Here is a 15,927-nt window from a genome sequence, read left to right on the forward strand (position 1 = left end):
AGTACCAACTGGCAAATGATCTTTGCTATTTCATTGGGTTTAAATAAGATATGAAAATACGCTTTCTAATGTAAGCCACCTTTAAATTTGATTTAGTTTCTTTGCTGTTTTTTTTTTATTTCATTCATGTTGGAATGCTGAGGCCCTTAAAGCATGACCAAGAGCACATATGAGTTCAATTTACAGATTATAGAAAATCCAAGTCTTTATTTGAACAGAGAGCAAATGAACCATTTATCTTGACTTCAATAGACCTTAGCAGTCTCTGAAAGCAGAAACGTCCCCTCTGTTCAGCACACACAGAAGGGAGGTGCAGATGAATTTTGGGAGCATCCATAGCCTAATCTAAACGTGCTCCACGGTCTGTGCCTGGTGTAGCTGCTGAATATGACTTAACATAACCCAGATGCTACTCTGAATCAGTTCACAGGCTGTTTCACGTGCCTGTGCACAGTTTTGACAAGAAAGATACACTCCTTTCTCACAGCCTGAGCAGAAGTCAGTCTTGAGCACGTATTGCCACCACTAACCAATTGCACATTAATTTCCATCTATAGGAAAGTTACTAATGACTGTGGTTGCTGGAGCCCTTATCCAAACAAACACAAGGGCTGAAATTGAAGTCATGAAAATAAAACAATGAAAGAGTGTCAAATTAGCACTACCAAGTGACAAAAATGTGGCATCAATAACAATAATTGCCACGAGTGGTTTTATTAACAACAGCAAATATAGATCTCACCACTAATAATTCAAATTTGAAAGTAATTTATAACCATTATTTTCAAAACTACTTGAAATAATTATATGTGAACTGACATCTGAAAATCCAGATGTAATAGTTTGCCTAAGAAGGAGAATGAATTTCTGGTTCTATAGGTATGGCATAAAAATCTAACAACAATTGATTTTTGAAGCTGTGACGTCCTGCTTTTGCATGCCACATGACTGTAACATACCGATTTCTTGGAAGCAACTGCAGTTACTTGTTAACCTCTTTTAACATTGGCACCGCAAGAGTAGCAAAGCACAGAAGTAGGAGTCCCACTCTTCGAAGAGCCATGGTAAATGCAGTGCCTCTCTCCTGTCCTGGCAGGTGCTGCTGGTAACAGTGAATGGGAACCCTGCTGACTATCACACCATCCACCCTGCACTGCCTCTGGAAAATGGTCCAGCCAAAGCTGACATGTACTCCACACCCCAGTACAAGTGGGAGCCTTCGGATGGCACGTCAGGTAGTGAATTGCCTAGGAATTCTCCTGAGTTCCATGTGATTTTCTTATTCTGTGTCTTCAGTCACTGCCCGTGGCATTTCTTGTCTTTTTGGCAAGCTCTTTGGCCTGTTAAAGTTAAATAACTGCTATTACCTTACAATGACAGATGACTATATGGCAATTTTGTAAACTGGGCTTAGGTCTATACCATCCAAAATACTTTGCCTACCAGCACAGTGATTTGAAGTAGCCATTAGAGGGATTACAAGTAAAATAACTCCAGGAGAGGATGTATGTGCTGTCTTTAGACCAACATGGATTGCAAATAAGAATTTCTTCTTCTACTTAGAAAAGGAAGAGGAAGAGGAGGAAGAAGAGGAAGTTACTCAGGAGGAAAAAGAAAATGTTAAATTGCATGCCCTGGTCTCTGTGTTCCAATTTATCATGAAACAAAGCTACATTTGTGCTCTGATAGCTATGATGGTAAGTACTGGCAAGGAAAAGAATGATTCTGCCAATTTTACAAAAGTGTCTTCTCAAGGCTTTTCTGAAAGTAATTTCATTGGTTGGTTTTCATAAAATCTTTGCATTGGGCTTAGAAAATATCAACATGGTGTCTGAAACATTTTGAGCCCATTTTATGTTATTAATGCATAATTTCCAGGCCTGTTACAATCCTATAAATGGGGCAATATGTGGCATTCTGGTTCAAACCTCACATTTCCAGGACTGGGAGCCACAGGCTTTGTTGTCAGTTGAATGTCAGAAAACCACCGGGTCTCAGTTTTGTATTGATTCCCAAGCTTCTTCACAAGCAGGTTTGTCATGTATTTGCACCACTCAAAAATTTCCCTATAAAATTAAAGTATATGATACTGATAAAGAAAACGGAATAAATATAGTTCCTAATCCAGGTAATGCATGTATCTAATTACTCTCTGAGAAGATCTGTAAAGCCTGGTTCCCTGTATTGACACAGAAAGATCTCAAGGAAAATACAACTTGGTGCCAAGACAGATTTTCCTATTGTTTTACTTATCACCCTTCTTTCTCTTTTTCATGCTGTCACTTGTTTTTAAGCCTCCTTGTTGAAAATACTTTGAGCTGCATTATACCAAGTTTTTCACATAATGATTAGGTGTCTTTCCATAGTCCCAATGCAAGCTTTGCTTTTACTGTTTTGGAAAAGTTTCAGCTATGATGAAATTAACTGTAAAGCTTCTTGGCCCAATTTTGCATTAAAAATGGTAAAACAAATTACCTTGGCTGCCTCTTGTTTGCATCAAGTTTCAAACTTTATCTGCTGTCTTTTAACAGATGAAATTTTCCCCATAAATATAGTAGGCTTCTTGTGCAAAATATGGATCTGGGTCAATGAATTCTAAGATGTTAGCAAGTAGCTAGTTATTTTCATATTGACATAGTAACTTTTTTCCTATTTTTTTTAAGTCATGTACTCCTTAGATCATAAAATGGTTTGGGATGGAATGAACTTTAAAAGTCATCTAGTTCCAACGCCCCTGCCTTGGGCAGGGACACCTTCTACTAGACCAGGTCTGCATTTCCCTTTTCAGTAATTTCCAGGGTGACATCTCTCAATATAAAAGGAGGCGCTATATTTGAAGAACTTTCTTGTATTTTAATGCTAACTTCTCTCTTCATCACATATTTTGATTTTATGTGACCCAAATTAATTTATGAATTTATTTGTGGCATGCTCTGATGCGAATTCCATTTATACTATACCCAAACCCAGCTCACTGTAACCTATTTTCTCATATGAGAACAGAGAAGTAGCATATTTGTGTTTTTCACATACCCTTAAAAGACATCATTTCCAGGGGGCTAAGCTAACATGATAGAAATATTCTCAGTGTTTAATAATTTTCCATTTAAATCAAAAAGGAATATAAAATGCTTTCTTGACAGTTATTCCACAGTTATAGAAGCATATATACATCTAAATTTAGTCCTAAATTAATAACACAATGTAGATTAAAAACACATAAACCCCAAATTCTTTTATTGAGTGTTTAATAGAGAAGTTTTCCATAACTGAATTCTGAAAGCTGTAGAAAACATTCTGTAGTTGTGAGTATGCCAGTACTCTACCACAGTTACTGTAGATTATATATTCTTCAGGTTAGGTGGGTGCACACCATAGCTTTCCATTTTAAACTAATTCCGCAAAAGCTGGAACAGTGTGCAGTTAGTGCAGTTTTGTAATGCTGTCAAAGGCTTGAACACAATACCCACTGAGTAGGTTTTGTTGTTCCTGCTCTGAATTCTTTGCTGCTGTTTTACAAGAAGAGATTTTGTGTCCAAACATTAATCTTTATTTTCCATCTCTTTTAGTTTGGTGTAATGAGAAAGAATGAGTCTGCTTACAAAGTGCAGCTAATGCACAAAGCAGGGTTTGCCCTCAGAATCCACTTTCTGCATGTTCTCCAAGGGGTTTATTTGCAGCTGGCCCAGTAGGTGATTAATATGGGTGAGAGTCTGATGAAAACGAAGATATGTGCTAAGTAGAGAAGTGTAAATGAAGTGTAACTGGAAATGTGCATCTATGTTGTTCCTGAATGCATCTATGGACATTTTTTCCTCTCTTCCCTCCTTCCACAAGGCGTGGAGTATCACATATCACAGCTGGTTGACTTTTGTGTTATTGATCTGGTCCTGCACATTGTGGATGATTCGGGACCGAAGGAAATACGCCATGATCAGTTCACCATTCATGGTTTTTTATGGAAATTTACTGCTGATATTACAGTATATATGGAGTATTGAACTCAACGATGATGAACTTCCTCAAGTATCTGGCTTTTTAGAAAGAAAGGAGCCTGGAGAGTTGGCATCAAAGGTAAGTGTAACAAACAGCTGAGATTTATTTATGAAACCAAAAAATATATTGTGATAAAAATTTGCATCTGTTGACTTTTCTTTAAGAATGCATCCACAGTATTCACTGTAACCACTTTCAGTAGCAATTCCAAAGTAAAGGGTAAGTCATTAAAAATAGTGTTCAGAAAACTACTTCTTGCATATTAAGCTAACACCAGAGCAAATGTTACAGAAAACCTTCTAGATTTTCATGATAATTCTGTAGGAAATTGGTAGATTGAAATTGCTCACTTGTTTGGTTTTATAAACTGGATTCAAAAATAGATGTTATTTGATTTGCTAGATTAATACCCATGGGATGTCAGATCTGTCTCTGACTATGATGGAAACTGGAACTGTGTTGTCATTGCAATTACTAATACTACTCACTCCCTGATGGTTTGGCTCAAGCAGCAGTGACTGGATTTTAATTCTTTATCCTTACATGCATAAGCCCTGTTTTGCTGATTATGTATTTCCTTTTGTTCACATCACCCCAGGCACCCTTTGCTTGTTAGCCTTGTCCATCAGGCTCTCTTTAGGGCACTAGTAACTCTGTACCCACCTTTATTCCTAATTTAAAGTCCTTTGAGTAATGGTAGGATTTAAGTGAAGACTGGATACTGTATTCTGCAGAAAGAAGAATAGAAGTGTACTATAATTCTGCATAAGTTTCTGCATGCTATGTGTGTTTCCTGATCTGAAAATGAGAGAAAATCCATACTGTAAAAGGTGACTAAAAGCTTTTTTTTGGTCTACAACCCTTGAAGACTTTTCTTAGAGCCAGCTCTGGCTCTGGAAATGCCAAGTAGAACAAGGGAGTAAATGTGGCTGGAAGACACAGCTAATCATTGCAGAAAAATGTCTGTGTTTTACAACATCAAAGGTTTGTGTTTCAAAAGCCAGAGCTCCAGGAGGTATCTGGGGAAACTGTGACAAGTCACACGGGCTGACAGTCTGGTGCTGTGGCTCAGTGTTAGCAGCAGTGTCAATAAAAACAGCCTTCTCCTGCGAGCAATCATTTCCCCCATTAAGGACTTGCACCTTAGAAGAAAAACAAGAGAGTTCTTTACATTGTACTGCTGGCCTTGTCATTCTATTGTGTGCAAAGTATTTGGCTATTACATTCGTCCTCTTTGAAATTTTATTCTTCTAGCTAAGTAATGAAATAAGTCTCCGTCTGCAAAGGGAAATTAGCAGAAATTTCCTAAATAATATAACTTGCCCTAAGATGCACTTTGACACTGGTGCCATCACTGCCATTTTCTGAGAGACAGAGAAAACAAAGGCATGCAAAATTTATGAAAACCTATGCTTGTAGGACATAGGATATACAATTAGTCTGTTGGTTTTGTTTTGATTTTTGTTTGCAGATTCTTTTCACAATTACTTTCTGGCTACTGCTTAGGCAACACCTCACTGAACAGAAAGCACTTCGGCTAAAGGAAGCTACTTTATCTGAGGTCAAAGTTGGAAGTGAAGAAAATGAAGAAAAAGGTAAAGCAAGATCCAATTTAGTCCTTCAGTCATGACAGAAGTTCCAGTTACTGCGTTTCTCGGATGCTGAAAGCAATTAGAAAGATACCTGTTATTAGCTAAGAAAGATTTTAAAAAATATATGTGCATCTATCTGTCAGATATAAAAATAAAACACTTTAGAAATTCAGATAAAATGAGAATTCCCTTTCCTGGAAAGTCATTAAAATTATTCAATTTAGGAAGATCACGGAAATTCAAATGATCAGTTTACTGCTGTGTCCCAAACTCAAACCAGGGGATAAATTGCCTTAGAGGTTTAACCACAGGAGATAAATTTACGTAGGGAAAGTTGCTAAATTTCCTGGAAGTTGTGTTGGTACATAAACACTCATGCAGACACAGAAGTTAAGTTACAAATTTCAGTGGAAAAAATAAACATATATTTTTTCAGTGCAGGGGCTCAAGCACACCTGAGAGCAAAGTGGACTTTTATGGGTTCAGCTTATCTAACAATTCAATGACCTGTTCTTTCTTTTGCTACTGGGCACATGTTCCTCCAAACGTTCATTGTCCTCTTCTCTCTCTCTCTGGATATTGAACTGAACAAGTTCACTGCACTGAAATGGTAGAAAGTGAGCCCTGGGAACAGTGGCATAGTTTTCTCTTTGTTTAATTACAATCCTTGTCTCAGTAAAACATCTGATCAGTGTCAAAGATGGACTGCAAGGATTTTCAAGGCAAGAGCCTGAGAAGAGGGATGGTGAGTGGGACAAAGGAAGTATACAAGCCTTTTGATGGTGAAGTCTCAATATTGTTCTCAATGGAAAGAAAAGCAGTACAACTGTGTTCTGTGGTTTTGGAAAGCCCTGTTATCTAGATACTTGCACATGTACTTGCTGCTGGGTGGACACTTACCCTGCCCTCCACAAACCTCACAAGGTTAATAACTGGGGAATCTAGACCTCTTCATAGGGCAAAAGCAGCTTGTCTTTTCTGGCCCAGGTACAGCAGAAAAACCTGGATACATGGTAGTTTTTTTTTGAAATAACAGCAATGTTAGTGCAGCATTTATATTTTTTAAGCTAATTTGGGTTTATGTTAACGTCTTCTCTTGCTTGTGGTTTTTGGAGGTAAACACAATATTCTCTAAGGGATGGAACTCAAGCTGAGAGGTTCAAACTCAAGATGAGGGTTTAAACTCAAGATGAGGGTTTAAACTCAAAATGAGAGGTTTCTGGTGGTGCTGGTGGTTTCTTTGTTTTCCAGTTTAAAAGGTTGCTTACTTGACAGTATAAGCATTGCTTTGGAAAGTGTTTTGGTTATTATCCATTATGTAACTGTTAGGCTTTAATTTTCTGCTACAACTGCTGGCATTTCAGACAAAGTGAAGAGGGATGTCTGGTAAGGATGTATAGCCATGTGCCATTTGGCTCCAGCATCAGGTTTAAGGTCATATGAAGTTAAAACCCTTTTCCTTGCTGTGGAGGCATGCATGATTAAGAATTACAGTCTCTTGTGAATGAATATTGTGTTTTAAGTTTCTGTGTTGCGTGCAGGGATTTTACTTTCCACCCATTTAAACTCTCACTCAAAGTCCCCACAGCAGACAGGCCAAATGTGACTCTGTATTTGCAGAAGAGGAGTCGCAAGAGGGAGAAGTGTCAGAAGAACAGGAAGAGGAGAAGGAAGAGGAGGAGGAGGGAGAGGAGGAGGAGGATGAACAGGATGTTATGAAAGTCTTGGGGAAGCTGGTGATGGCTATGTTAATCAAGTACTGGATTTACGTCTGTGGGGGCATGTTCTTCTTTGTCAGCTTTGAGGGTAGAATTGTCATGTACAAAATCATCTATATGGTACTCTTCCTCTTCTGTGTGGCCCTCTATCAGGTAAGTGAGAGCTGTGTTAACTGAATTTTATCCTTGAATAGAATTGTTCATACTTTTAACTCGGTAATAAAGTTGCTCCAAATAGAATTCATAAACAATGCATTTGTTCTTTAGTTAGACACAACAGAGTAAGACCATTTGAAGGGGTTAAGACTAATTTTCATCTTTTTTTGGTTATAGTGACAGGAAAAGTGCACATAAATTAGACACAATGCACTCCTCTGCTCTGGCATGCCACTTCACCATGAGCTTTGGAAACTTTGTGGAAAATTCTGAGCCTGTGCACATTCTACATAGCTACCAGTTTTTGTGGCAGCTGGTCCACACAGCTTCCACAGCCCAATAAGCATGGAGTCCCTCTCATCCTGGACGTTCATCTATTAATGATGATACAATTAAGTGACTGAAGCTGTCCCTGACTTAGTGTCTGTGGCCCATGTCCCAGCAGACATTTTTGCAGAAAAGTCTTTACTAAAATGCATTTGCATTAGGAGTAAAAACTGTATCTCAAACATCTGTGGCTGCTTCTGGGCAATCATTGCTTACTTCAGGCCAGCAAGGAAAAACAGTGTCCTTCATCCTTGTTTGATAGTACAATGTTGTCAATATTTCTGTCAGTGTCTTTGCCTTCAGCTTGTGTCAGCATCTTCAGTGTGTTATTTTCAGGTACACTATGAATGGTGGAGAAAGATCTTAAAGTACTTCTGGATGTCAGTGGTTGTTTACACAATGTTGGTACTTATTTTCATCTACACATATCAGTTTGAGTCATTCCCTGGGTTGTGGAAGAACATGACAGGCCTGGATGAAAAGAAGTGAGTAGTTTTTATTAATTTAATCTTTTTCTTTGGATCTCTTGAGTTCAGTGTGATGGAAGGATCTGAGAGTAGTCTTCTTTCTCATGGGAGAAAAACGTCATGCAGCCATTCTCAGGCATAGCTGACTTTAGGCACTCAGTTCTGAAGTAATAGATTTATTGGTGTAACCGTAGAGATGAGCAAGACTAAGAGAGGGGCTCAAAGAGTTGCATTTTCTCCCATTGTCTGCCAAGACCTCTGGATTTCTTCTGTTCTCAGTACAGTGCCAATACTTCACTTTGACCATAGGAGCAAGATCCAGAGAAAGATTAAGGGTAGATCTGTGGGATGTTTGGAACTGATGAAGGTGAACCTGCTCTCCTGCTAATGAGGAAGGCTGAATTTCTTCACCCTTATGATGAGTTGGGCATTTCTCAAGAGGAGTTTACATTAGAAAGTATATGCAATATGAGTGAATCTCCAGTGCAGGACTTTCAGAGAAAACTCATCTGATTCAAGAGATCTGTGGCAGGGTTTGTTCATTTGACTGTACATTTACAAGCACCTCTCTACATTACTGAGTCCAAACACAAGATACTTCCATCATAAAACTTGCTAGTTCAGGAGAATTGTAAAAACCAAAACCATGTAAGAAGTACCATCCCCTTATTTCCTATTGCAAATTATTTGTAGCAATGTCTCATGAAAAGAACAATATTTTGTGTAAAAAGATGGCTTAATGGCATTATTTTTTTTCCAGACTAGAGGACCTTGGCTTAAAACAGTTCACTGTGGCTGATCTATTCACACGCATATTTATCCCCACCTCCTTCCTACTGGTGTGTATCTTACACCTTCACTATTTCCATGATCAGTTTCTCCAGATCACTGATTTAAAAGCTGTAACCAGCAAACAGGACAACACTATTTACAGGTAAAGAAACAAAGTAAATGGAGTTATTGACTACCTGTATGAAAATGCTGTTACTGACTGTGTTGTAATGCTCACATTTCAGTAGATATTATTTGCCTTTGCTATGACCACCTAGCTTAAAAAGAAGGTGCACAGTGTCCAGCACCCACTACAACCAAAGTGTCTCCCCTCATTTCCCCCCACACACTGAACTTTTTCATGTTGGGGTACATTTTCAAAGTACTAATGGCATTTATGTATTTATCTTATTGGCTTTGACCTTTAATGGGTGTTAGGTTCTTAATTGTGATGTGTGCCTGTTTGTATGTGTGCCTGTCAGTAATAAGAAGTGCAGTTTTTAATTTGGGTAATTTCTTTTTTTTCAACATCCATTTTGAAGGCCACATGAAGACTGGGAGGTGTTTGGAAAATACCACATTTGCATTGAACAGTTAGGCCTTTTTTGTAAAGTTGAATTTCAGAAATGGAAAAATTCTGAATTTGTGGTTATTTTTTGTAGTGCTGACCCTTGACTATGCTAGACATTTGGTGATTTCATCCAGAAGTTCATTAGCATTTTTTCGTTAATCTGGGACATCACTTTTCCAGTGTTCAGTTTTTACCTGTTTTCCTGCATAAAAACCAATCTGGCCTAGGATCCTGTGCCAGGAGTATAAGAGAGATAAATTGTTTTGTACTACATAGTGTTATCTTATTGAATGAAAATTACAGTCATTCTGTGAAGAAAATAATTCATTTAGACTCTACTTTTAGAATGTTTACCTGTCTAGTGATGAGTATATCTCAGCTGCACTACTATGAGTGAGGACTAGCTGCAGTTACTTGACAGAGAATTATGTTCTAGGTTATGCAAGATTTACAAAAGCATTTCAGATACTTTTCGTGCATTCAGTATGATATGAAGCTACTTAACAGTGTATGGTACAAGTTTGTGCCATAAGATCTGCTTTTATGGAATGTTTCCAGTTTCTGTATTTAAATAATTTCTAAGACCAGAACAGATCAAACTTGATAAAATTTCTCAATAAGTTGTGGGAGGTTTTAAACTTACCTTTTAAACGTCTTTTGGTGTAGTATCTCTTCCTTTGCTCTTCTTGAATTGCTAAATGTTATGGTAGATTAAAGACCCCTTTTGTAATGACCTGTGAGCAAACTTCTCTTGCCCATAGCAGACTTCTTGTGCAGCAGTAGGTACATATTAACATCTCTGAATTGGCCAAGTCCTGAAAACAGCCCAGACAGGCGTCTGAACTGACATAAGGTTGTTCCTGGGCTGAGGCATTGGGGAGAAAGTTTTACAGCTTGCAGTAACTCTGCAAGCTCTCTTGTAGCCCAAAGCTTGCACTGCTGAGTAACATAGGAAGTTTCCACCTCCCTTCTAGTGTGATCCAAAAGGCACAAAATAAAAACAACCAAAAAAAATCCTCCTGAAGCACTCATAGGATTTTGATGGGTTCACTTTGCCTGTGAAAATACTACTTCAAAATTTTTCTATTACATGAAAGATACCAGAATATTATACATTTTTTCAAATGTTGGCATGTAGAGGATCACTGAGTCTAAAGCCACATCATTCCCAAAGGATGGAACCATAAAGACAGAAAATGCCTTAAATGCAACAAGAGCAAATATTTTTGCCAGGAATATGTAGCCTTGAGACTCCACATTAGATATTCATTGTCTAATGTGACAATGAAAGTAGACATTCATTGTCGCACCAGGCTTTTTATTAAAGAGACAGATGAGGAGGATAATGTGATATCATCAGCTTTTTGTCTTGCTATTAGAATGCTATTTTTTTGAGTCTTAATTGTGTATTAGATTGTATTAAGCAGTCATATAAGTAGCTAGATATTTTTAACTGTTTAACGTGACATATGTGCTACATTTGCCATTTTGCAGTATTTTCAAAATCCAAAATACCACATATATCATTTGTTCCTCCTGAGAAATTTTAACTATTATGACCAATACACAAATCAGATCAGTTTTCGTGGTTTGTACTCCTATTAGCACTGCCTGGCATATGAAAATCCAGCTCTATTCTTCCCTTGATGCAACAAATCAGTACTGAGCATCAGCCAACTTTATAGTTCAAAGCTTCATGATGAGAACTCACCTGACATTTTTATCAATGATGCATAAAGCTGGAAAAGAACTAATACAACAACCAACTTCAGCTTAACAGTAATACTAGCAATAAAGATAAGTTGGAGGGGCAATTAAAATACCAATTAAATATTCATATAGATGTGTAATTTTCTCACAAAGCTGCTAAACCCTAATTTTCCTTTTTGCTTTGAAGACATTAGCATTCACTTAACAACTGGTTTACCTTCTTAAGCTGCTTTTATGCTGCATCTTTTGCAACAAAAAAATTATATAAAGAAACTGAGCCTTCATTTTGAGTAAGATGGCAGAACTCAATCTTTTTAATAGTGAACTTCCTAAAATAATCACAGCAGGTGAGAAGTGGTCATGAAAGTAGTAAAGAAAGCATGTCCAGTTTCTCCATCTGCCCTTGAACTGCTCTGTGTAATTATGATACTAGTGTTGTGTCCAGCTGAAGAGTCCTGTTAAAATTGCTGAGAATGTTCATTTATTAAAATTCTGTTTCACATGAGCACAGTTTGCAAAATGAGTTCAAGAGTAAAGCTCTGCCAGCTGCAAAGAGAGGGCACAGAAGCTGGCACACTGGAACTGGCAGAGTGAGGCACTTCTCACTATGTATAAAGGTGTCAGAACTGAGCATCTCAATTCTACATCTGCAAGAGAAAGAAAAATTCTCTGATTAGGACTTTCCAAGCCCATTTCCTTGCTGTGCCATGAATTATGAGATAGTAGAGATAAAGGCGGTGAGGTAGATAATTTCTCTGATAAGATTTCTGCCATAATTACCTTTACAATTTTTTTTAAGGAAAAATTATTTAAAAAACAGTGGTATTCTAAGGCTTATTTTAAGTAAAGCAGTAAAGGGTATTCTCACATTTTGGGCACTACGAAAATTACCTGTAGTTCTGACTGAGGTTGCATAGGATCTAAATGTCCGTGAGTTACATTTATAAACTTCCTAGACTTTTCACTGCATGGTGTATGTTAAGATTTCAGAGTGTCCTTTGTTATGACAATATGTCATAACACATTGGGAGACAGGAAAGTGCGTTTGTTCCTATTTAATGGTTTTCTTTTCTCTCTCTAATTCATTCCCCATTTTCATCTTGTGCTTTCATCTCCCACCTCATAGCCATGCCAAAGTCAATGGCCGTGTATATCTAATAATTAATAGGTGGGTACTTCAATTCTTCCTTTCCTTTAAAACCAATATTTGTTGGCAGTTTTTTGTTACTTCTTAGTTGCCTTAAAGCAAAGTATGTTCTTGCTGCGCAGTACTGTGAAGTAAGCAGGGAGATAACATTGTTCAGGTATTGCAGTTTCCTAAAGCTGAGGAAGCAGTTAATACATCTCTTCTGCATATTTATACATTTTGAGTTTCTTCTCCCAGCTGAGAATTCTCCTAAACTTTGCCCACGCCTCAATGCAGGGATAATTGGTGCTATTTGTAATTGGCTGCAGACAATAGATTTGGTTGAGGAGGCTCGTTTATCTACCCTTTGTTTGTGCATGGAAAGATGCATGCCTGCATGTGCCTATGTACACACAGACACACTGACACACAGACACACAGACACACAGACACACAGACACGCAGACACGCAGACACGCAGACACACATCCCTGTCTTCCTCCAAGCATGTAAGAGAGGGAATTTGTGGGCCCATTCCATGAAATGTGTGGTATGTGTTATGAGTTTGTACAGACTGAAATTATAGAGTTGGAAAGGGAACACTGAAACCACTGCATGCTAAGGCTGTTAATTCACAGGCTGAGTTGGATGCTGCAGGATCCAAACTAGAAAAACTGCCATCATCATCATCCCTTTATAAATGGCATCTTGAAAACTGTTCCATAAATTATATTTCTTTCTAAATATTTGACTGGAATAAATGTGGTCTATTGTTTAATCATCTCTGAGAATAGAAGGACTTCTGAATTAGTTGTCACTACTGAATATAAACAGAAAAAACAAGAAGATATCTTGTTTAGATATTTGTGACTACCTGTTCCTCACATTCCTTCATCAAATGTCATCATGTAGTTTGGGTCACCGTTCTTAAAAGTTCACCAGAGCTGGAATTCTGGGCTACAGAAAGCCTGTGTTTAAGGGAGTGGTGAGGGCAAGCACATTGGCTAAGACAGGACAATGAGGGGCATGGCCAGGAGGCAAGGCTGGGCTCTCACCTACTGGCAGTCAGGAATGTGGAGCAACAAATGAGGGTGATGATCAGATCTGAATCGGTAGCAAGGGTCAGCCACAACCCTGAGATAAGGCAGGGGGTCAGTTTAGGGTCGGGGAGGCATGGGAGCAGGCGCAGACACAGCTGCCATGCAGCCACAACATAGAAGTGGAAGCCTCAGCATGAAAGCAGCACCTAGTGAAAGGAGAGGGACCCCCTGAACTGAGGCTTCCCTGCCTGTCCACATACCCCAACATGGCCTGAATTCAGGCAGCAAATCCCCTTAAAGGCCCATAGAAACACTCAAGGTCCTGCCAGTGGAGGTATGGCACTGTGTGCTCAGTGCGAGTCTTGCAGACCGAATGTTCAGGCGATGGGTCACTAGTGTTCTGCAGAGCAGAAAGCTTTCTGTTCTTAAGGCTTTGCATGAAATATACTTGAGAAATTTTTTAGCCAGAAAGTTTCAGGCAATCCATAAAATACAAAAAATTATCAAAGACAAAACTTACTTAATAATGCATTCATGTAATTAATCTTCTGCTCTTATAAATTACAGATAGATGACAGTACTAGGAGTCCAGCAAGGACCGGTGGCACCTCCCTGATTTTAGTGTCACTCAAATTGCTCTTTTGCTGAAAACTAGATCTACTGGTATCTTTCTCAGTATTGATACCCTGTTTAATGAACCTGAGGGTAACAAATACTCTCAGCTAAAAGCACTAGTGGTTCTACCTTCAAGGCTTGTCACCTGCATTATTATTTAGTTGTTGCTTTTCCTAAGTAGCAGACACAAAACCTTTATGTTATTTCGGATAATCTCCCACCCAGTATGTGGCTTCCAACAATGAAGTTATATCTCACTATCTGTGAAGATGTATGGGTAGCTTGTCTTAAAAATTCTAAACTAGTAAAGTTTTTATATCTTAATACCTCAGTGTTATCTGTTACAATATAACATGATCTTGGAGTGAAAAAAAAAAATTGAGAAAAACAACCCCAGCAATACATAGGGAACTTTTGGAAGAAAGATTCCAAGTAGACTAACTTTCCAAACAGTGGGCAGGGCTTTCTATCTAGCCTTGGATCTCCTAAGCACATGATCCAATGCTCAAGCCTACTAATGCCAATAATACTAAGCCTACTGCAAATTAAACTCATACTGAGGCTTTATCAGGTATATATATTGCATGTGCCCGTCTTTATAACCCCATTGCCTCACAGACCTCGAGAATATGAATGGGAATTATATGAATAAGAGGAAGATTAGTCCACTCACACAAAATCCTATAGGGTTATAATGTTTCTGTGCAATTTACTCTAAGTCATTAAGTCTTTGATTTACACCAGTGTGAATGTAGATTTTTCCATTATAAAAGTTAGTTGGGAAGATAGCTCCTAAAAATCAATGCAATTCATATATACAAAACCTGTCTGATTATATGGTTACTTTCATCTCATGGTGAATTACCTTTTAAATGGGCTCTGATGGTTTATAGTAACCAGGGATCTCCTTGACATTTGAACTGAACTGAAAATTCATTCTCTCTTCTTTATACATGACCCCCTATTAGTATTTTATTAGAGTTTTAGGTAAATATAAGTTAGTTATGTCCTTTTAGAGAGCATTGATGTTTAGTCACTTTAGAGAGATTTTAGTGTGCATGCTAGCTGATCCATGACTTTGATATGAGAATAATCAAAGAGCCCCAAAAGAGATGACTGGTAACAGCCAACAAGGCATTACTAAGGGTGAATCATGCCTGACAAATCTGATGACCTTCTATGCTGGGGCTGCAGCATTGATAAACAGGGCCAGAGCAACTGACATTGTCTACCTGGACTTATGCGAAGCAATTGACACAATGCTGTATGACATCCTTGTCTCCAAATTGGAGAGACATGGATTTGACGGATGGACCACTTGGTGAATTAAGGTCTGGCTGGATGGCCACACGTAGAATTTTGGTCAACAGCTCATTGTTCACGTGGAGACCAGTGAGGAGTGGTGTGTCTCAAGGGTCAGTAGTGGGGCTGAGACTGTTCAGCATCTCTGTTGGTGACATGGACAGCGGGATCGAGGGCATCCTCAGCAAGATGGCTGGTGACACCAGGCTGTGTGGTGTCAGCACACTGGAGGGAAGGGATGGCACCCAGAAGGATCTTGACACACTTGAGAGGTGGACCCATGCAAACCTCATGAGGTTCAACAAAGCAAAGTGCAGGGTCCTCCACCTGGGTAGTGGCAATCTCAGGCACACCAGTGGGTTGGGCAGGGAAGTGACTGAGAGTAGGCCTGAGGAGGAAGACTTGGGTGTGACGGTTGATGAAGAACTCAACATGAGCCAGTAGCATGCACTCCCAGCCCAGAAAGCCAAAGGAATCATCATCCAAAGGAATGTGGCCAGCAGGTCAAAGGAGGTGATTCTGCCCCTATACTCTGG

At 38.7% G+C, this 15,927-nt stretch overlaps 1 protein-coding gene across 2 annotated transcripts in view; it reads left to right on the top strand.

Annotated features, from left to right (window-relative positions):
- Positions 1 to 15,927, top strand: part of PIEZO2 (piezo type mechanosensitive ion channel component 2) — a 285,437-nt gene that overhangs the window by 197,121 nt on the left and 72,389 nt on the right. The window contains exons 11-18 of one of the 2 annotated variants that reach the window (XM_085052533.1): positions 1,097 to 1,235; positions 1,564 to 1,697; positions 3,838 to 4,074; positions 5,468 to 5,591; positions 7,209 to 7,459; positions 8,126 to 8,274; positions 9,017 to 9,190; positions 12,435 to 12,476. In XM_085052533.1, the coding sequence (XP_084908659.1) occupies positions 1,097 to 1,235; positions 1,564 to 1,697; positions 3,838 to 4,074; positions 5,468 to 5,591; positions 7,209 to 7,459; positions 8,126 to 8,274; positions 9,017 to 9,190; positions 12,435 to 12,476 (1,250 nt within the window). The remainder of the gene's footprint in view (positions 1 to 1,096; positions 1,236 to 1,563; positions 1,698 to 3,837; positions 4,075 to 5,467; positions 5,592 to 7,208; positions 7,460 to 8,125; positions 8,275 to 9,016; positions 9,191 to 12,434; positions 12,477 to 15,927) is intronic. The other variant, XM_085052532.1, reaches the window with a different exon arrangement.

Source organism: Lichenostomus cassidix, chromosome 2, assembly GCF_008360975.1.
Source record: "Lichenostomus cassidix isolate B80296 chromosome 2, HeHo_3.0, whole genome shotgun sequence".
Classification (NCBI taxonomy): Eukaryota; Metazoa; Chordata; class Aves; order Passeriformes; family Meliphagidae; genus Lichenostomus; species Lichenostomus cassidix.